The 21,896-nt window shown below is 45.2% G+C and overlaps 1 protein-coding gene across 1 annotated transcript; it reads left to right on the forward strand.

Moving 5' to 3' along the window:
- The first annotated feature begins 64 nt into the window (after window positions 1-64).
- LOC117051856 (cytochrome P450 2G1-like) lies at window positions 65-17,155 on the forward strand. Its single transcript, XM_033158553.1, has 9 exons — window positions 65-287; window positions 2,747-2,909; window positions 4,542-4,691; window positions 8,144-8,304; window positions 10,323-10,499; window positions 12,496-12,637; window positions 13,613-13,800; window positions 14,104-14,245; window positions 16,924-17,155. The coding sequence occupies exons 1-9, from the start codon at window positions 108-110 to the stop codon at window positions 17,103-17,105; spliced, it is 1,485 nt and encodes a 494-aa protein (XP_033014444.1). The 5' UTR covers window positions 65-107; the 3' UTR covers window positions 17,106-17,155.
- The last annotated feature ends 4,741 nt before the right edge of the window (window positions 17,156-21,896 follow it).

A 21,896-nucleotide genomic window follows, 5' to 3' on the forward strand; every position in this document is an offset into this window, starting at 1 on the left:
GATTTGCACCAGTCACACTGATTTCTGTTTACTCTCACATGCAGGTGCGGCTCTGTTAGTTCCCTAAGTCCCCAGGTAAACCTCCCTCTCCATTTACTTCAGGCACAATGGAGCTGGCAGAAAGCCTCTTGGCCTTGCTGGTGGTTTGCTTTTCGGCCTTGGTCCTCCTCTCAGCATGGAGCCAAATGGCTCAGAGAAGGCAGCTACCCCCGGGGCCTACGCCCCTCCCGATCCTGGGCAACTTGCTGGACCTGAAGACCCATGACATGCTCACGTCGTTCAAGAAGGTAAGCCGTGGCGACGGCCCCTATCTTTGCAGAGGTCAGGCTATTTGTCCAGTCTTGTCCACTCTGACTGGCAGCCCCAGCTCTCCAGAGCCTCGGGTCAAGAGATATCTTTGCCATCATCACCTGTATGACCTCAACCTTTGAGTGGTCATGCCAGGATCGCACCCAGGGCCTTCTGCACGAGGACCAAGCGATCTACCATTGCTCCTTTCCTTGACAAGTGCCAAGATGAGAATCATGAGGGCTAGAACCTTGTAATTAAAAAAAAGAAAGAAAATTAAAGCTGGGAGAACAAGGTGGCCAAAAAACAACAACAACCCTCCTCTCATTCTATTCAGAGCCACTTTCTCTTTCTATTATTTCCTGCTTTTGTTAGGCTCTGCTCTGAGTTCTTGTCTGTCTAACACATAAAACTCCACTTCCCACTGTCAGTATCTCTCCTTTTTTTTGCTGACTTTGCTGGACCTCTGACCCTGAGCAAATTCATAGGCCTATCCCATTTCCCCTCTTTTAAGGAATACTTTGCAATCTATCTTCTTTGCTTTGTGTTCGCCTCTAAATTTCTATACCTCTCCCTCACATGCTTCCTTTCCTTTCTTGCATATCTTTCTATCTGCTTTTAGATTGTAGGCCATTTCCACTCACAAGTCTGGCTTACCGTTTGAAGGAGGAAAGCAAACGAATGGATGCAACCAGCAGCAAATTTCAGTCTCTTTTAATTAACCGAAAGTGGGCCACAGATGTGAAATTAATAAACTGGGATTAATACCCACCTCTGGCTACAGCGAGATAAGCCTGTGTGCCCATGGAGTTTGCAGAGGTGGTGGGTATTAAATTTCCCAGCCACCGCCTGTTCCCAAGAGGTGCAGCCCTTTGAAAGGGTATCGGGTTACCCTCTCGGAGAAAATGTGCCAAGGCTTGTCAGGGTGGTGGGTCGGGTGGGGCTCTTTCTGAGGGCAGAAGAAGAGCCTTGTGGTGAGAACAAAGACAAAAGGGGATTTACCACCGCGGCTCCAGCGCTGGAGCTGCGCCGGGGCCCTTGCGTCACGATCTGCAGCATTTTGGGAGGTAACACAATAGCACCAACACAGATACCAAGGCGCCCTTGGTGGTTCAGGTTCCAACGCCGTGAATGCAGCCAGTCCGGGTGGGGTACCAGGTTGGGGCCTTGCTCCATGGCGGAGCGGGTGCTCTGCATGCCGACAGGGAGCAGCAGTGGGAACGTCCTTCACTTAAAGCCTCGGAGAGCAGCATTGAGCCAGTGTGGTGTAGTGGTTAAGAGCAGTAGACTCGTAATCTGGTGAACCGGGTTCGCGTCTCCCCTCCTCCACATGCAGCTGCTGGGTGACCTTGGGAGAGTCACACTTCTCCGAAGTCTCTCAGCCCCACTCACCTCACAGAGTGTCTGTTGTGGCGGAGGAAGGGAAAGGAGAATGTTAGCCGCTTTGAGACTCCTTCGGGTAGTGATAAAGCGGGATATCAAATCCAAACTCCTCCACTTCCTCCTCTTCCTCTTTTTCTTCTTCTTCAGCTGATAGTCAAGTAGTAAACCTACATGGCGCCGAGATACTGCAGTGGGCGGCACTTCCCATCAGCTCCAGCCAGCACAGCAGTTGTCCCATCATCCCTAGCATTATGCAGCCATGCCAGCTGGGGCTGATGGAAGTTGTAGTTCAAAACATCTGGATGGCATCAGGTTGGAGAGGGCTGTGCTAGATGGGCAGGAAGCAAAGGCTAGTATGGATATTAGTTATTACTTATTAAATTTGTTAGTTTTTAATTATACTTTTCAAGTTTATGCATTTCATTAGTTTTACAATCAATTTAACATTTCAAAGCTTGACTCCCCCCCTCTTTCTGCGGTTCCTTAAATTTGTTTTTTAGTATCTTCTGCATATCCAAATTCATTCAATTTACTCATTTAATTATCTACTTCAGGGGTGGCCAACTCCCAAGAGACTGCGATCTACTCACTGAGTTAAAAACTGGCAGTGATCTACCCCCTTTTCTGGGGTTCAGGTCAAAGTTGTTGAGCTTTTTCAGGGAGGAGGTAAAATGTTGTGCTTTTTTGGGGGGGCACAGTTGTTCAGCTTCTTTGGGGGACCCAATGATCTACCAGTGATCTACTGCAGACGTCCAGTGATCTACTGGTAGATCACGATCTACCTGTTGGACATGCCTGATCTACTTTAAATACATTCTCTTACGAAACTGCAGGTTATTACAATAATCCTGCCAATGTCTTTATCTGTTTGCAATTTACCTGTAAATATTCAATAAAGCGTTTCCACTTTGTTATCTTCATTTCTTACTCTTCCGGTAAGTTTCGCCATTTCTGCATATTCTTATGGAATTTGTTGGGCTTTTTATCTTGGCCCAAGACAACCCAAAATGACTTACAACCAATACAATATGTCTCAGGGAAGATCACTAATGACCCTGCCTGGCTCCCATTGCAGCTACGAGACCAGTATGGACCAGTGTTCACAGTTCACTTGGGCCCCCGAAGGGTGGTCGTCTTGTATGGATACAAGGCCATCAAGGAAGCCCTGGTGGACCATGCCGAAGAGTTCAGTAGTAGAGGGTACTTGGCCACAGTGGACGACTTCGTTCAGGGTTTCGGTGAGTTCCAAAGGGATTGGTCAGTTACACGGAGCCACAGCAGAAATAAGTCTGTGCTAGTCTTCCATGTTAGTATATTTGCAGGGCCATTCCCAGTAAGCAACCCAACTGAAGCATGTTTTGCTACTCTAGAATCTCAATGGCCCAATGTCTTCCCCTTCACCCGCTTTTGCAGTTCTTCTTATTTATGTAGCTCTCTAAGGAGCTCTGACCACAACACCTCCACAACAGAGCCAGTGTGGTGTAGTGGTTAAGAGCGGTGGGCTCGTAATCTGGGGAACCGGGTTCGCTTCCCCGCTCCTCCACATGCAGCTGCTGGGTGACCTTGGGCTAGTCACACTTCTCTGAGGTCCCTCAGCCCCACTCACCTCACAGAGTGTTTGTTGTGGGGGAGGAAGGGAAAGGAGAATGTTAGCTGCTTTGAGACTCCTTCGAGTAGTGAAAAGCGGGATATCAAATCCAAAACTCTTCTTCTCTTCTCTTCTCTTCTCTTCTCTTCTCTTCTCTTCTCTTCTTCTCCTGGTGTTGGACAGCATCTCAGCACTTGCAAACAACCCTGGTTGCCTAGAGCAGTCCCCTTCAACCTTGGCGGCCTGATATTGCTGGACTACAATTCCCATCATCCTTGCTGAGCTGGCTGGGGATGTTGGGAGTACCTGTCCCAACTGTAGGCTATATCCAGCCTCATATAACCAATATGTTTAACTCTAATTAATGGATGGAGGGGTTAAGACCGCAGAGTAAGCTACCACGCCAGGCTTAGCTAGGCCACACCCCCTCACCTTGGGAGAAGGTTTACCAAACCCTTTGTTCTCTATTGTTCCACCATGTGAACCCTATCACTAAGGATGTCTAACCTGGATACTTAGACTGCATGGCTTTAGCAAGCCACCTTTGTATTTCTACACAAATAATTTAGAAACATTTACCACTTATAGATTTATTGTTACGGTTCTCAACCAGCACACATTTACCACTTTTTTTTTGAACCCAAGATACTACCTCTGCCTTTTCTGGAGGCAACTTTTGAAGAGTCTGCAAGTAAACCATTTTTAGCTTATCAACCAGGCGGTCGTCTCCTCAGCTAAGGGAAGCAGGGAGCTTTGGAAGAAGGGGATATTTTAAAGGTCTAGCGGCCTTATCTTAACGGCCTTGAGAGCCAGTGTGGTGTAGTGGTTAAGAGTGGTATACTTGTAATCTGGTGAACCGGGTTCGCGTCCCCGCTCCTCCACATGCAGCTGCTGGGTGACCTTGGGCTAGTCACACTTCTCTGAAGTCTCTCAGCCCCACTCACCTCACAGAGTGTTTGTTGTGGGGGAGGAGGAAGGGAAAGGAGAATGTTAGCCGCTTTGAGACTCCTTCGGGTAGTGAAAAGCGGGATATCAAATCCAAACTCTTCTTCTTCTTCTTAATTTCCATGCTTTACTTTGCTGCATGTTTTATGATTTTAAATCTCTGCTGGGGCTCTATGAACCACCCAACATGAGAGCAGATTGATGCAGAAACAGGGTCATCCAGGAGAATGAAAGCAGGGGAAACAAATCTGGAAGGATGGAATTTGTGGAGTTCTCCATTTGCTGTCATTGGCTGCTGAGGGGGTTGGGTTTTGTTTGTTTGTTTCTGCATTTTCAGGGATTGCTTTTGCCAACGGGGAACGCTGGAAGCAACTCCGTCGGTTCACACTCAGCACCTTGCGGAATTTTGGAATGGGGAAAAGGTCCATCGAAGAGCGAATCCAGGAGGAGTCCCAGTTCCTGTTGGAGGAATTCAGAAAAACTGGCGGTCAGGATACTTTCTTCCTTTCTTGAACTGTGAAATAGGGGGAAGGCCATAGCTTTGTGGTAAAGCAACTGCTTGGCATGTAGGTCACAGGTTCAATCCCCAATGGAATCTCAAGGTAATAATGATAATAATTTAATATTTATACCCTGCCCATCTGGCTGGGTTGTCTACACAGAGGGAGTCTGATGCAGATCATAAAGATACGTTGTGTAGGATGTTGGGATGCCACCAGTTCTATAGAGGTGCATCATAGCCTTACTATGCCAACAACACTGTGTGAGTAAGTAAACTGCTTTGAGGTTTCATTACAGTCAAACAGTATATAACTGTTATATTATTATGCATATCATAAGTAGCAGTGGCTAGGTACATGTCCATGCTTCAAGCATGGTTGTGAATAAATAGGACTTAAAGCCATTTTGCGTTGAGTTTTTGGTTGTAAAACTGGGGCAGTAAATGTTAGCAGACCTGGCAGCTTGAATTGGGTTGAAAAGATCACTTACAGTTTCTGGAGTACGGAGGCTTTATTCACGCAGGAACTATTTACAGGATGAGTGGAGATGGGAGGAGAGAAATAGCAGACATCTTGTCTGGTGAGAACAGCAAGCAAAAATGGTTCAGATTTTAGGGGTGGAGTTTGCTTAGATACAGTAGAAGCAGAGGATGCCTAGATCACTAGACAAACAGTGCCCTCATGTGCTTTAAAGTAACATATGCATCAACTACAAACTCAAGAGAGGGATGCATCTGAAAGCAACCCTGTATTGGGAAAATTTTATTGTTTAATGTTTTACAATTTTTTTATGTACTGTAAGCCACCCAGAGTAGCTGGGGAAACCCAGCCAGATCGGGATATAAATAATGAAATTATTATTTTTATAATTAATGTATTTGCTTTCATCCCACAGTAAAATGGTTGGCTTTTCTCTCTCTCTTCATTTTAAAGGTTCTTGTACCTAGGAGGGTCAAAAGGTCACTGGGAAGTTAAAAGTACAAGCGGGGGGGGGGAGTTCAGGAGGTACTGCACAGAACAGTTCATCTTAGAAACCTTGCAATTAAGGGGAAATAGAAACATAACTGCCAACATTATTCTCAGGGCCGTCTTAGGCAGATCGGCCGCCGTGGCGCGGCGATCCCTCCGGCACCCCCAATGTGCCGCCTCTCCGCCTCTGGGGCCACCTCCCTCCCACACTGGCCACCCCTTGGGAGGGGGGTGGGTGAGCGGGGGATGAGGGGCGTGGCGCTGGAGCAGCGCAGGACTCTGCGCGCCCTTCCAGCGCTCCAGCTAGGGCTCCCCGCGTGGGATGGGAGGCGAGGGCAGCCGGCTCGCAGCCCGCCCGGGAGTGGCATGGGCGGCAGTGGCTGTGGCGGCGGCGCGCGAGCGCCCGTCCGCCCGTGGGGGCGGGGGCGGGTTGAGGAGGGGGTGCACGGTATACCGGCGGCGGCAGGCTCGCGGGGGCGCCCCTGGGGGGCCGGCGTCCTGGCGCGCCGCGCTAGTAGCCCCTATGGATAAGACGGCCCTGATTATTCTTCCCCTGATTGGCTTCAAGGTTGGAAGAGGGAATGAAAATTGTATATAAGTTGCCTATGTAATTAGTAGAAAAGAATTGAAGTGAGAAATGTGAAGAGCAGGGGTTGAAAACCTGTTAGACATAAGCGACTGAAACACTTTTAAGAGAGCTAGAATAATGGAAAGTGTTGGGAGAGCACAGTTGGGAACTGGAGAAGACAACAAAGTACCCAAGGTTGAACTGAGGGGTGCAAACTTTTAAGTGTTGGCTTGATTAGGAAAATGATCTACAACAGCTGGATGTGTTTCTGGGATCTTTCCCCCCTGCTCTTCTGCAGTACTCCAGCCATTGACATGTGTAGGTTTGAGACAGCTATTAAGAGCTTTGGATTACTAGAGTAATACAGAACAACTGGCAAGTAACTATGATAAATCAAGTTTTAGTCTTTACCCGAAACTGTGTAAACATCGCTGGCAAATTGACAGACATAAAATCGAACAGGTCAAATTTTATAAGTGTTTGGGAGCAATTCTACAAGTTATCAGTTCCTGGAAAACTCAAGTGTCAAATGCGATTGCAAATGCACAACTGAGTTCTAACTCATTCATTTCTCTTGTTTAAGTCAAGGGAGGCAGCATGTACCCTCAGCAACCCAGGTTTAATGTTAATATATTGCCACAAATTATATGTGGAGCATAAGTGTGTACATTTAACTGTTTTGAGGCTCTAGAATCTGTCCAAACAAAATTTCTGAGAACTGTTCTCAGCTTTCTAATATGTGCGCCCAGGTAGTTTTACAATTAGAGACTGGACAAGTTTCTATTGCGTCTCAGATCTTGATATAGGTTAAATATTTGGTTAAAATTGTTATCCATGCCTAAAGGACTGGCCCCCTTGACCCTTACTGATACATTTCAGTCAAGGTGGAAGAAGATAGTAAATAAGGAAGTACTCAGTCTAGGATTCTCACCGAATGCCATTCTTGCCATAAGTTATGTAAAAGCCAAAGAAAACATACACCAATGCACCTGGGATATCGAGTTGCAAAATTATATAAATGCAGCTTCTGTTTTTCCAGCAGAGGCTGGAAAGCGATCCACTAAACCCCACCCACTGAATCCCGACTAGCCTCCAACCTCTCTGCCTTCCAACCATCAACCATCTTATTCCCAGTTGCTGTTCTCTGCGCAATTCCCTCCTCTCTTTTACCATTGCGTTTACACCCGGAAACTACAACTAATCCAGAATGCAGCAGCTAGACTGGTGACTGGGAGTGGCCACTGAGACCATATAACACCGGTCTTGAAAGACCTACACTGGCTCCCAGTACGTTTCCGAGCACAATTCAAAGTGTTGGTGCTGACCTTTAAAGCCCTAAATGGCCTCGATCCTGTATACCTGAAGGGGCATCTCCACCCCCATCATTCAGCTTGGACACTAAGTTCCAGCTCCGAGGGCCTTCTGGCGGTTCCCTCACTACGAGAAGCCAAGTTACAGTGAACCAGGCAGAGGGCCTTCTTGGTGGTGGCACCACAAGATGTCAAAGAGAAAAACAACTACCAAACTTTTAGAAGACATCTGAAGGCAGCCCTGTTTAGGGAAGCTTTTAATGTTTAATAGATTATTGCATTTTAATATTCTGTTGGAAGCCGCCCAGAGTGGCTGGGGAAACCCAGCCAGATGGGCGGGGTATTAATAATAATAATAATAATAATAATAATAATAATAATAATACACTCTTCCCTCACCTCCCAACCCCAAAGCACAGTTCATGCCAGGTGCACAGAACAGGTGAGCAGCTCCTGAAAGGGTGATAGGTCAGGGGCCGTTGGCTTGTTTGCTCTGCAGACAGACAAAGGCCCAGACTTGTAAAGTTCATCACTAGCAAAACACAAGGGTTGAATCCTGGTTTTCATGTCATGGCTCCCATTCTCCCTGCAGGTTCCCCTTTTGACCCCACGTTCTTCCTAAGCCGGTCTGTTTCCAACGTCATCTGCTCCATTGTTTTCGGTCGGCGCTTTGACTACGAAGACAAGGACTTCCTCTCATTGCTGGCCAAGATCAATGAGAATTTTGTGCTGATGAGCAACACCTGGGGCCAGGTGAGAACTTTGTCTGGGGAGCGAGGAAGGTGGGCTGAGAAGTTGCCCTGCAAGGGGGATCCCAGAGGAACCATCCCCTTTCTCGTCACTGGAGGCAGAGGCTGGCAGCAAATCCAGCCTGATGAATCTTTAACTTAGTTGGGATTTGAGCAGCACACGGGTTGATCGAGTTCAGCCCCTCTGCACAAACTTTTGTTGAGTCACTTTCCTTGGTAGGCTTCCAGGTCTGAGGGGAGAGGCAAGATCAGGTGACACTGTTGTTTTTCTACCTTGGGAACCTTAATGAGGCAGCAGGACAAACCAAAGGAAGGTTCACTGACGTGCTTTTTTAATGTATGGAGTTTTATTGCCACAAGTTTGACAAGTGTTCTGTTTCCGCCTATCCAAGGTGCTTCCAGATGGGAGGCTTAGCTTAGCAAACAGGTCATTCAGACATCGACAACCATTTCTGCCTTTAATTTAGAAGATTTTTTTGCGGAAAGGGGCAAATCCAGATGAAATGGGAGGAAATACAGGCTGGCATTTAGATGCTGATGATATTGATGCAGCTAAAATCTTGCATGCCTGAGGAGTACCAGCCCCACCATCAGTCACAGCTTTGAGTCTTCAGTGTATGCCTGCCGCACATCTAACGGGAAGATTTAATAACACCCCTGTGTAACAAAGATTCTGCATCTGTGAGTCGGGAGAGGTGGAGGACATCCAACACTATTTGTTACGATGCCCTTTATATACATCCCCTAGACAAAAATCTCTATTTTGCTGGCTGGCAATAACGTATTTATTACTGCACAGGTTGCAGAATTTGCCCTGGCCGCAAGTAAGTTGAGAGCTAGGCACCAAGACAAGTATCATAAGGGGGAGTGTGAAAAAGTGGAGTGCTTGACATACGCAGGTGTGATTTCTGCATTTTTGTATGTTTGCTTTGCTGTTCGGTTTTAAATTAATTATTTGTATCCTACGCATTGTGACCAATTGTGATGGCTTTTACCTTTTCGCAATAAAGATTTCATTCATTCATTCATAATCCGCACGGAAACACCCTGGGAGAGTTCGGGGGTGGCTCTTCTTGAAACCATCCCACCTTTCCCAGAGGGGAGACCCCAGATTTAAGACCCACTGAGGAAGACTTGCTAAAACAGATAAGACTACTTGGGGGAAAGCATAAGATTTTTGAGGAGGAGGGAAAATGAGACCACCGTAATTGGCCTCCTGGGAGAGACATCCAGGAGCAGGCAGCACTAAAAGAAAACTGGTGGCACCCAAGATGTTAGCTAGTGATCGAAGGTGATGGAAATCTCTTTGGTGGGGAAGTTTTTGAAAACCAGGAGGAGAACACAAGAGACTCATCCGGCCTTCCCCAACCTGGTGTTTTCCAGATGTTTTGGACTCCCAAGTTCTCTCCAATTCCAATTCCAGTGGGGCAGAGCTGCAGCAATAGCCTCCAAACAGTGGGGTCAACTGCTGCTTACCAGGACAAGTAGGGGCCGGGTGGGGGTGAGGTCTGGGCTGTACAGATACAAAATGGTGGAGGCCTTGGCACCATCTCGGCCGTCTCTCCCTGACTCCACCATCATGGAGGGCACCAGGTTAGGGAGGGCTGCCATAACCCTGAAGAAAGGGGTTACACAAACCTGACCATGCAGTCCCCTAAACTGGGCCCCAAATTCCCCAAATTCTTTTTGAGGAATCCATTAGCAAAAAGCCATTAGCCTGTGAGAGGTAGTGGGAGGAAATGTAGCCTTTTGCAGACCTTTCCTTTTGCTTGGATTCGTGTTGCTCCCGGGAGGAAGGAAGGAAGGAAGGAGTCAATAAGGACACCGAGGGTTGATTGATCCAGAGAAAGAGTTTTTTTATTCCTGCTTCCTAGGAGAGCAGAAACCCCTTTCTTCAACCCTAACTCAATCTCTATTTCATGATGAGCCATCATTGAGGAAAGGCTGTGGGTGTCAGAAGCAACACCAAGGTGCTTGAAGGAAGAATGCTTGAAACGTGACAGATCATTGCTCTTCGTGCAGCTGTACGAGATGTTTCCATGGATCATGAGGTTCCTGCCAGGGCCCCACAAGAAGATGTTCCGGAACTTGGATGACATCTACGACTTCGTGGCCGAGAGGGTCAAGGTGAACGAAGCGTCGCTTGACCCCGAGAACCCCCGGGATTTTATCGACTGCTTCCTTATTCAAATGAAAAAGGTGGGTTATAAAAGGCTATTTGCCCATACCAATGACCTTCTCCATCCTCAACCAGCTCAGTGAAGATGACTCCCTTGGGGGGTCTTCAGAAGTGAAATGAGGCAAATGGAGACCACGGAGGGAGGGGAGGGAGGGTGGCCTACAGGCAGACTAGTTGGACTGATATCCTTCAGGCACCAGGGCAAGACTTCTTTATTGTCTACCCAGACCCTGAGATCATCTTCTGAGACCCTTCTTTGTGTGCCGCCTCCTCGAGTCATCCGGAGGGTGGCAACAGAGAATGGCACCTTCTCTGCAGTGGCTCCCCGTCTGTGGAATGCTCTCCCCAGGGAAGCTTGCCTGGTGCCTTTACTATATACCTTTAGGCACCAGGCAAAACGTTCCTTTTTAACCAGACCTTTGGTTGACCTGATATTGGTTTATTGTATAGTTTGTGTTCTGCTCTTAAGGGGAGAGGGTCAGGCTTGCCTGGGAGTGGCTAAGCGACTTAGTCTTTTAAGCTCAAGCCAAGAAATTGTATCTTCAATGATATTTAACACTAGTAGATGCATCAATACTTCGAGACTAGACTACTGAAGAAGCCCAGAAAACAGGGAGTGCGCTATCTGCCTACCCAACGAATCGGCTCCACCGGGGATGAAACAGCAGCCTTTTAACTACATGGACTGCTAGAGCAAAACAGGGATAGAACACTGGCACCCTGTCTTCTTTACAACTTTATACACTGATTTATCAACACCCTAATGCTACAGGGAACAACGTTGAACTTACCTTCTTCTTGAACTTACTTTAAAGAAACAAAGAAAATGAAAAACTGAGTCAATAATTTGTAAGAACCTAGTTAAATCAGGCATTACAAGTTCACTTTATTTTGGGTAGTTCAAAAGTTTTTGTGGCACTTTGCGAGTAATTGACTCTTTCTCACAAATCTGATAAATGATGTAAAATTATTTCTGAAACAACTGTGTGAATATTTGTCACCAAAGTGTTGTATGAGTTGCACTGGGAGTGGACCCCAGACAACAGAATGGCTGGGGCAGGTTCCACAGGGGGGGATACACTGGGACACCCAATCTCAGTGGTCACTGGCAGGAGGAGGAGCTACACTAAGACCAGACCATGTCATTACCGAGGAGGCAGGTTTAGTCGTTGTTCGAAAACTATCCTTACCGCCGAGAAGTTTAGGGAAGTTTTTAATATTCTGTTGGGAGCCGCCCGGTGTGGCTAGGGAAACCCAGCCAGATGGGCGGGGTATAAATACAAATTATTAATCTTGTTGTTAAAGGAGAGCAAAAAACCCTCTGAGCAAGTTGGGAGATTCATTCCCCTGTGTGCAGTCATGGGTTTATTGTTTATCACATGACTGGGTATGTGTTTTGTTTCCACAGAGCGGCAAGTGGGAAGTGACGTAGATGTTTGTCTTACTGTGTTTCCCAGAAGTGGGACTGTTGTCCTTTGTCTCTGCTGTCTGATGCTAGAGAGAGAGGGAGCCATGTTGAAGAGCTCTGACTGTGTATATATAATGAACTAGGTTAGCCAACATGCTGGTTGCTGTGGCCTGTCACGCAAGCTGGGCAAAACTCTGCAGATGCTAAGAGTGTGTTGATGTTCTCCCACATCAATCACTGAGATGTCCGGGGGCTGAGGAAGGCTGAGAAGCTCCCAAACGATTGCCCAGGAAACAGGGAACATGCCAGTTGAGCATGTGTCTCTGCCAGGGTCCTACATGAGAGTATGCTGTTTCCTGACAGGTTCCACCGGGGGGGATACACTGGGACACCCGATCTCAGTGGTCACTGACAGGAGGAGGAGCTACGCTAAGACCAGGCCATGTCATTACCAAGAATGCAGGTTTAGTCGTTGTTCGAAAACTATCCCTGCCTCTGAGAAGTTTAGGGAAGTTTTTAATATTCTGTTGGGAGCTGCCCTGAGTGGCTAGGGAGACCCAGCTAGATGGGCAGGGTATAAATAAAAATTATTAATCTTGTTTTTAAAGGAGAGCAAAAACCCTCTGAGCGAGTTTCATCTCAAAACAATGATCATGACTGTCCTCAACCTGTTCGTTGCTGGGACTGAGACCGTGAGCTCCACACTCCGTTTCGGATTCCTGATTCTGCTGAAATATCCAGAGGTGCAAGGTAATAGGGAATGGATGCGAGCCAAGGGAGGGCATTTAAAGGTTAAGTTTAAAAAGGGATGCATTATTTTAGGGGGTGGGGTTGGCAATCTTTTGTGGGCCAGCAGTGGGTGATGTGGTCTTAATTTGAGGCTTCTCCATCCAGAGGAAAAGAAAAAAAAGGGAGTTGGCGGAGGGCACAGAACCTGGACAGAGGTCGGTCTGCCAGCCCTCAAGAGTTGCCTGTTTGATCTCAGCCAGGAAGGAGTTCCCACAGAATCAGGCCCACAGCAGTACCTGTGTAATATTCAGGACTGAGTACATGCTGTCCAACTGAACCACAGGGGACCACAGAACCCCTCAGTTATCAGGCAGGGAATCAGGCAATCCTTAAGGTATCCTGGGCCCAAATTTCTTAAGGGCCTTGTAAATTAATATTACCCATGGGGCTATTACCCATGTCAGTTGTTGCCCAATAACATCTAGAAGGCAACTTGTTGGCTACCCCTGACCCAGAATATATAAGTTTTAATATACTCCTTCTGGCATGTTCCCAGAGACACCATATAAGCAAGACGCCAAGAAGATCTCCATAGGGGGAAAATGGCTATTTTTTTTCTGAACGTTGTGTATTTAAGCAAGATCCAGATCTGTGTAGCAATCAAGGCTTCCAAGGGAAGCACCTTGGGGGCTGTAGTCCATTGGCAGTAGGCAAATGTGTATATGTTATTAGGAGAAATTCACAATAAAATGTTGGTGACGCTTTATTTTTTTATTATTGCAAACCGATGTGGAAATGTGGAGAACTGAAATTTGGAAAACTGAAATTGAAAAGATTCGCCTCTCCCTACGTGAACATGGCTAATTCTGAGCAGCCTCACAAAATTCCCAAGTTCTTGGGGGGGGGGCCCTGGGGGTTAAAACCAGTTTCAAACCGCATTTCCACGCATAGCATAAACAGGAGCCCAACGCTACCCTATGCCCGTCTCTGCTGCAGAAAAAGTTATCCAAGAGATCGATGATGTGATCGGGAGGGACTGCGTGCCAGCGGTGGAGAAGCGGGCCCAAATGCCATACACGGATGCGGTGATCCACGAGATCCAGAGGTTTAGCGACGTCATCCCCACCAACCTGCCCCACGCCCTGACCCGGACGGTACAGCTCCGGGGCTACACGCTGCCTAAGGTGAGCCATTCCAGTGAGAAGCACCAGGGAAGGTGGCCAGTTGCCCTGCCTGGCTGCCATTGAAAGGAGAGTGGAAATCCGAGGCTGGCAAGGAGCTCCTTGGGGGCAAATACTGCCCTTGGAGGGATGGAGGCCGGGTCAATTGGTGCAGGCAATCTCTCCAGGAAAGTGAGGGGTTTGCACCCCTGTGGTTTGCCCTGCCTGCTCTATTTGGTTCTGCTAAGAGGCTTCCAGTTGCCTTCTGAGTTAAGGCTGTGGCAGATCCTGACCCTCCTGTGTACCTCCTTCTCTCACCTTCTCTAGGGCACAGATGTCATTCCCTTGCTCACCTCTGTGCTGAAAGACCCCGAATGCTTCAGTGACCCCGAGAACTTCAACCCAGCCCACTTCTTGGACAAAGACGGTCGCTTTAAGAAAAACGATGCCTTCATGCCCTTCTCCGCAGGTACCAAGTTGAGGGTGGGGGGAGGCATTCATAGGTTAATTGGTGGGGGTACTTGGCCTGACCGAAATGCTACTTCATCCCTCAAATCTCCCTCTCGTAATCTATTTCTCTCTCTCCATGAAATTTTTGTTTCAAGTCTCTTGAATGAACATGTTTTTCATTGTGAAAACTCTGCACACTCCAATAGAGTATTTTGCTCCTGCTGCAAGTAGTAGCTTGGGGAGGGGGGGGGGGTTGTCATTACAGCTACACCAGAGTTTTTCATCTGCTCCTCCACCCCTCATTATCCAGCTGCTGCTGGTGCTGCCCCTCCCCATGCCACAGAGCCTAGTTTCCAGCCAATATCCCACATACAATCACCCCTCAGGTGGCAGAAAGGTTGAATTGTTTCTCAGCTGGCTAAACTCCAGCCTTTCACAGCATGAAAAAGTCTCTTGCTCTGTTGTTTTGTGTGCAGAGGCTCGTCTGTTTTAGAATGCTTAAGTTGCCTTGTGACTCAATAAGATAGCCTTTAAAAATCTTAATAAATAGATAAAAAGTAATACCTAGAAAGATTTTGATTGATTATTTATGGGAGGTCAGGCCAGAGTTAGAAAGATCAATAAACTACCTTTACTGCTACCTTGGGTTTTCTTGGAGGTGGGGGCAGAAAGGGGACGTTGCTGCTTTATCTGTGCTTCCTATCACTGGAGAGGAGACCAAAGCAGCAGTGCCGCAAATGAACCTGGAAGGAGACCACTCCACGTCAGTCTGCATTTTATACATCCACGGACCTTGCCACTTGCAGAAGAAAAGAACCAGATTCCCTCTAGTGGGCATCTGTGGGGTGACATAGTTGTAGGACAAACAGAATGTGCATAGGAATGGCTTGTGCTTGGAAGCGATTTGTCACTTCAGACGCGGAACGCTTTTGACCTTTGTTGACCAGAGATAAAAAAAATCAAAATTGACCTTGTCCTGCGTAAGGCTGCCTCTTATCTCTTTCCGTTTATCTTCCCCGGACAGAAGCTGTGTGCCTTTAATGGCAGCATTCAAGGCAGACGGACTTTCCCTGACAGGATGGGAAAGAGAACTTTTAGCTGCTTCGTTTTTGGCCACACACACACAGCCCCCAAACTACTGCAGGGCACAAGGCCTCAATCATCATCATCATTTTTAATTTGTATACCATCTTTCTATCTTACAATACTCAAGGCGGTTTACATGCTGAAAAAACAATATGTACACCTTACAACAATCTAACGCAATACAAAAATGTGGTAATCTCTATATATAAAATGTTCCCATTGTGTGCGTGGCTGACACCGATGTTCTCCGTAACCGCTGCACCAAACAGGATCAAATTAGTACAAAGCATAACTTGACCATCAAGGAAGGATCTGGCATCATAAAAATTCAAAAAACCCACACCTGTCATGCCTAAAATATAGAATAAAGGCAAAAAAATGGCGCGCCTATTATACCTCACCAGCAAAAGGAATCAAGACTCCAACAGCATCCTATAGAAAGGCGGATCGCCCGTCAACATCATCAGACCTGGCCAGAGCAACAATGCCCTGTCCACCATTTTATAACTGCCATCTTTAAGCACCTGAGGACTTTCTGACACAAACCGCTCAGTGGAAATGTGACGCAAGCGAACTTGCTTTTGGTGGGGTGGGGTGGGGCTAGGGGTGGTCCCCAGTGCCCTGACCTAAAATGCATCTCTGGGTTATTTGTGAGGCATAGGAATTAGTTCATTTCCCCCCCCCAAAAAAAAATATATAGTTCGGCCAACCACATGGTCTGAGGGAAAGTGGACCGGCCCACGGCTGAAAAAGGTTGCTGATCCCTGCTCTAAAGGGACAGGGAAGAATGAAAACAGGAGCTTCCAGAATACTCTCGGGGTCAGGAGAATTTTAAAAAGCAAGCAAGCAAACAAACAAACAAACAAAAACCCACAGCAATGCGTGGCCGGGCCAGCTAGTAAAACATAACTTTAAAATAGGCAACCTACCTCAAAAAGTAACAACCGACAGTCATTAGAATAGTATTAAATAATAATAACATATAAAAGTTAAACAGAAATCCACTCAGCACTTGCAATAAATAATTTCTAAACTATAATCAACAAAACAACGGCAAGCCCTCAGTGCATAAAATAATACGGTACAAATTGAGAAGCCGATACTAGAGGGTGGGGCAAGCCAGGTGGAAAGAGGACTTGCCTGACGAAGTCTCTCCCCTCACAGTTCTTCCTCCTGCACTTTGCATCTGGCAAAGAAATGGGAAGAGCTTGCTTGCAGAATTAGAGGGGTAACATCTGCACCAGTGGAAGACCAAATTTTTAATAAGGAATGGGTGAAATTTACAACTTATCTTAAAGACCATTGCAAACAGTTAAAATCCTTAGTAGGATTGGAATATCACTTGTAGTTTAAGGTTGAATTCTGGACATAATGGAACAGGCAAAGGATTTGGTGTATCATAAAAGATGTGGCAGGAAATGATTAATAATAGGACCCCAAAAGGGGAGGATGGAAGTCCAGGAGATTCCTAGGAATCTTGTCTTAATTATTTATATATCTCTGCAAATTTTTAATTTGAAAAACCAAATAATTGGTAAAATAATAATGATAATAATTGCACCATCAAATACCAGACTACAGCCATAAAGTGCTGCTTGATTCTCCCTGCAGGGAAAAGGATCTGTGCCGGGGAAAGCCTAGCGCGCATGGAGCTCTTTGTCTTCCTGACTTCCATCCTGCAACATTTCACGCTCATGTCCCCCGACAACCCCAAGGACATTGACCTCACAGCCACAGCCAACGGTTTCGCAAACATCCCACCCGCCTACCAGCTCTGCACTGTTCCACGCTGAGGAACGATTGGTTGAGAAGCAGGGCAGGGAAAGGGGCAACAAATTTAATTGGGTGGGGGTTTTGTGGGGGGGACACTAAACATTACTGGTGATGCCTGGGAGTTAGTGGCCAATGTGCAGTAATCCATGGAATGAAGCCACACAAATGAGACTTCTGTACTTTTGGAATGGAAGTTTCAAGGTCTAAGTCAAGCACCCTGGCTTGGTTTTTCTTTATCTGAAAGTGGTCAATAATGCTACTCGGGAAGCAGGTTGGTTTCAGAGGTGTATGTTTGCAGTTTGACCTACCTAGCTGCACACCTGTGGTCTCTTGACTTTTTGCCTTAATTAAAAGGGGAGTAACCTTCTGCACCGGGTGCAGGAAGGAATGTAATAGGATAATTGGTTAATTGAAACTGTATTTAATTTGATCAAATGTCTTGTAAGCTGCCAGTGAGGAGGAGTGACGGCTTGGAGCGTCTGGCTGTTGTTTTTTTGAAAATAAAAGTAAGAAAAGATATTGTGAAGAGCTTTCTTATTTCTATGTCCCATTCGCTGCGCACACTCTGTGTTGGTGAAGTAGCTCAACATACTAAACATTACTGGTGATGCCTGGGAGGTAGTGGCCAATGTGCAGTAATCCATGGAATGAAGGCACACAAATGAGACTTCCAGACTTTTGGAATGGAAGTTTCAAGGTCTAAGTCAGGCCCCCTGGCGCCCCCCTGCAAGCAAGACCATGTGATGCTGGGGCTGAGGAGGAGGTGTGGTTGTCCAGAACACCTGGAAGGGACGCGGGGGGGGGGGATGACAAAACCAAAATTACAGGACAACATCCCAGAGGTGGACGGTGCCCTGTGGCTCAGGTCTTTCTGATTATCGTCAGTAGGGCAGGCATCTTTCAGACCACATCAGCACCATCTTCTCCCTGAATGGTTAGGGTTCTCACCGCTGGCTGTTGTGGAGAGGAAGAAATGAGACCTGGATTGCTGTTTCTCTGCCTCTGCCACACAATATTAGAACTCGGGGAAAGTCCAGGGAGACCTGGGCAGGCAGCTTAATTCAGGACAGGCATGAGAATGCCCTTCTACGCACACCAGGCCGTGAACTTGTGTCAGGAGCGGGACATAGGACAGCAATAAATGAAAAACTAAGTGAGGTGAACTCTCTATTCAAGAAACCAAAACAGCACAGGCCTAGTGATCGCAGCAACCCTTCCCAGTAGGTCCAGAGAGCCTCCAGAAGGAGGAGAAGCTGGAGGGGGAGCTCCATCAGTTGAAGACCCTCAACCAGCAGCTGGAGGGGCAGGCCAGGTGAGTGAGCAGCAGCCTGAGAAGGGCATGGCGGGCTCCTTCTGCTGATCCTGTTGCAGGATCTGACCTTGGACTTGGAGCTGAAGGACTGCCAAGCACAGATCAGAGAGAGCCTCCAGAGGGAGGGGAACCTGGAGCGGGAGCAGTGCCTGCAGGAGACTGTCCGGAGCTAGAACCACACAATCTGGGAGCTGTAAATGGCTGAGTGCGAGGCCAGGGAAGCCTCTGTTCAATTCTTAATTGCCAAGCCAATAATTTCCCGGATTTATTAGCAAATTCTTTTGCCTCAAGTTTTTATTTTCCATTTTACTTCTTGATTTTTACTTGAGAATTTTCTAAGACTGGAAATTTCTAAGAAAAGTAATAGATCAATCAACAATGGGAAAGCGATTCTCCAAGGGCATAAAGGCTATTTATGAGAAACAACAAGCCAGTCTGATAATTAATAGCAGGAAAACAGAATGTATTCCCATAGAAAAAGGCACACAAGAAAATGCTATCCACTCTCTCCCCTACCATTCATATTAACTTTGGAAACACTCAATTCAAAACTGAGAAAGGAAGAAGAAATTATAGGGATTGCAATAGGAAAAGAGGTTTTCAAGTGGAAAGCCTTTGCAGATGACATAATTTTAACAGTGGAAGATCCAGAGTGGAGTATCCATAAAGTATTGGAAAAGATAACAGAATTTGGCAGGGTCTCTGGTTTTAAGCTAAATAGAACAAAGACCAAATTCATGGTTAAAAATACTTGGGATCAGGAGAAAAAGATATTGCAGGAAAAACTGGGTTTACAGATAGTGAAAAAGGTGAAATATCTGGGGACTGAATTAAGAACATTAATCTCCCCTATGATAATTATTTTTTAAAAAAAGTTGGAAAGAAATTAAAAAAAGATTTAGAGACTTGGACCAGGTTAATGTTGTCATTTTGGGGAAGAATCTCAGTAATTAAAATGAGTGTACTCCCCAAAATGCTTTTTCTCTTCCAAATGATCCCGATCATAAAGTTAAATGCTTTGAGGAATGGAGTAAAGACCTGATAAGGTATATCTGGCAAGGTAGCAAACCCACCATAAAATACAAATTGCTGATGGACAAGAGAGAAAGAGGTGGGTTTGCACTTCCTAACCTAAAATTATACAATGAGGCAGAGTGTCTAATCTGGATAAAAGACTGGATTTTATTACAAAAAAAACAGATATTTTGGATTCAGAAAGCTGTGGCAACAGATTTGGGTGGCATGCCTGCCTTGGTTATAATAAAGCTAAAGTCCACAGAGGGTTTACCATTCACATTCTTAGAAATGCTTTATATAAAGTATGAACTACACATCAACCATTACTAGAACCACTAACTCCATGGTGGCTGTCCCCGCTGGAGGCTTCGGTCATTAAAAAAAACTGAATATGGAGAGCAACTGGGCAACCTATAGACAATTGTTGATAGAAGACCAAGGTTGTCTCAAGTTGAAACCATTTGAAGAGATTAGACAATATCTAACCGATTGGTTTCAATATCACCAGCTTAACAGTCCATTCAAGTCAGATAAAGTGAAAGGATTCGGTAAAGAGGATTCTAAACTAAAAATTGTACTGTTAAAAAAATAATAAGAAACTACTATCTAATGTTTATGACTTATTATTAGAATGGGACCTCCAAGAATGTGATAGGATAATTGGTTAATTGAAACTGTATTTAATTTGATCAAATGTCTTGTAGGCTTCTGGTGAGGAGGAGTGATGGATTGCAGCGTTTGGCTGTTATGTTTTTGAAAATAAAACTAAGAAAAGATATTGTGAACAGCTTTCTTATTTCTACGCCCCACTCGCTGTACGCACTCTGTGGTTTCAATATCACCAGCTTAACAGTCCATTCAAGTCAGATAAAGTGAAAGGATTCGGTAAAGAGGATTCTAAACTAAAAATTGTACTGTTAAAAAAATAATAAGAAACTACTATCTAATGTTTATGACTTATTATTAGAATGGGACCTCCAAGAATGTGATAGGATAATTGGTTAATTGAAACTGTATTTAATTTGATCAAATGTCTTGTAGGCTTCTGGTGAGGAGGAGTGATGGATTGCAGCGTTTGGCTGTTATGTTTTTGAAAATAAAACTAAGAAAAGATATTGTGAACAGCTTTCTTATTTCTACGCCCCACTCGCTGTACGCACTCTGTGTTGGTGAATACATTCACAAATAAGAGCTACAAGACATGACGGGTCTATCAATAACAAAAAAAATCAAACATCTAGGAATTTGGATCTCTACAATAAATATCTATTCAATGATAATTATGGAGGGAGATCAAAAAAGATCTAGAAATTTGGTGAAATCTTTATGGGGAAGAATTTCAACTATCAAGATGTCCGTGCTACCAAAAATGCTATTCTTATTCCAAATGATTCCAATAATAAGTCTAACAAGTTGTTTCAAGGAGAACCAGCATGGTGTAGCGCAGCGAAAGTGTGTTGGTAACCAGTGCTTTTTACTTTAAAAAAAAAGTTTAGGGGTACTCTCCTTTTTACTCAAGAAAATCACCATTTTATAGTTCAAATCTGGAAAAAATACAGTAAATGGACAAAAGTACGAAGATTCACAAAATGTTTAGGTGTATGCGTACCCCTGCATACCCCCTCCCAAAAAACCCAGCACTGACTAACCTCTAATACACTGCCATGTATTATAGCAATCACATGTATGGATGGCCATACACAACAAACTTTCCCCTCTGTTCCTTGACTCTCTGGAAACCTGGAGCAATCACACATACTTCCCAGCATTGTAATTATGTGGTTTTTTAAAAAGTTGAATTGCTTCAAATGTATTATAATAAGGCATTAGTTGATAGGTGGATTAGGCAAAAAAAGAAGAAGATTTTTTAGTTTTTAATTATGTTCCTTTCTAACCTTCCTCAGTGTCTGACTCTTCTTTGTCGCCTTTCTTTCCTAGGACATTCCACACCCCAAAAAATATTTTTCATATTTCCTCCAGAATTTCTCTATCTCAAGTTCTGATGTCAATTTCTTCTTGCTTTGTTTATATGTGAATGAAATCCCTTCCGGAAACTCCTATTTAAAGAAGATATTGTTTTTTTTAAGCGCCTCAGTCAGTGGTTTGTATTTGGTAAGAATTTATTAGGATTTTCGAACAGAAAAGAAAGAAAAAGAAACATACAATACAAACAATACAAAAGAACATCTTAAAACAAAAACAATAACTCAATAAAACATATAATTATACATTTTCTGATCCTCATTTTCATATTCATCTTAGGTGGACTTCCCCAAAGCCCCTCATTTCTGATTTTCATTGTATATCAACTTTGGCAATTTCTATTTCATATTTTTTTCCATCTTAAAAATAAAAGAATTACTCACCCCCTATCTTCTAGCATTCTATATCATTTTTCAATCCATGATCATACAGAAGATAGTATTTTTAATTTTTACTCCAATAATTCTAATTACATTTCACTAATCCAACAATACCTTCC

Source organism: Lacerta agilis, chromosome 8 (assembly GCF_009819535.1).
Source record: "Lacerta agilis isolate rLacAgi1 chromosome 8, rLacAgi1.pri, whole genome shotgun sequence".
NCBI lineage: Eukaryota > Metazoa > Chordata > Lepidosauria > Squamata > Lacertidae > Lacerta > Lacerta agilis.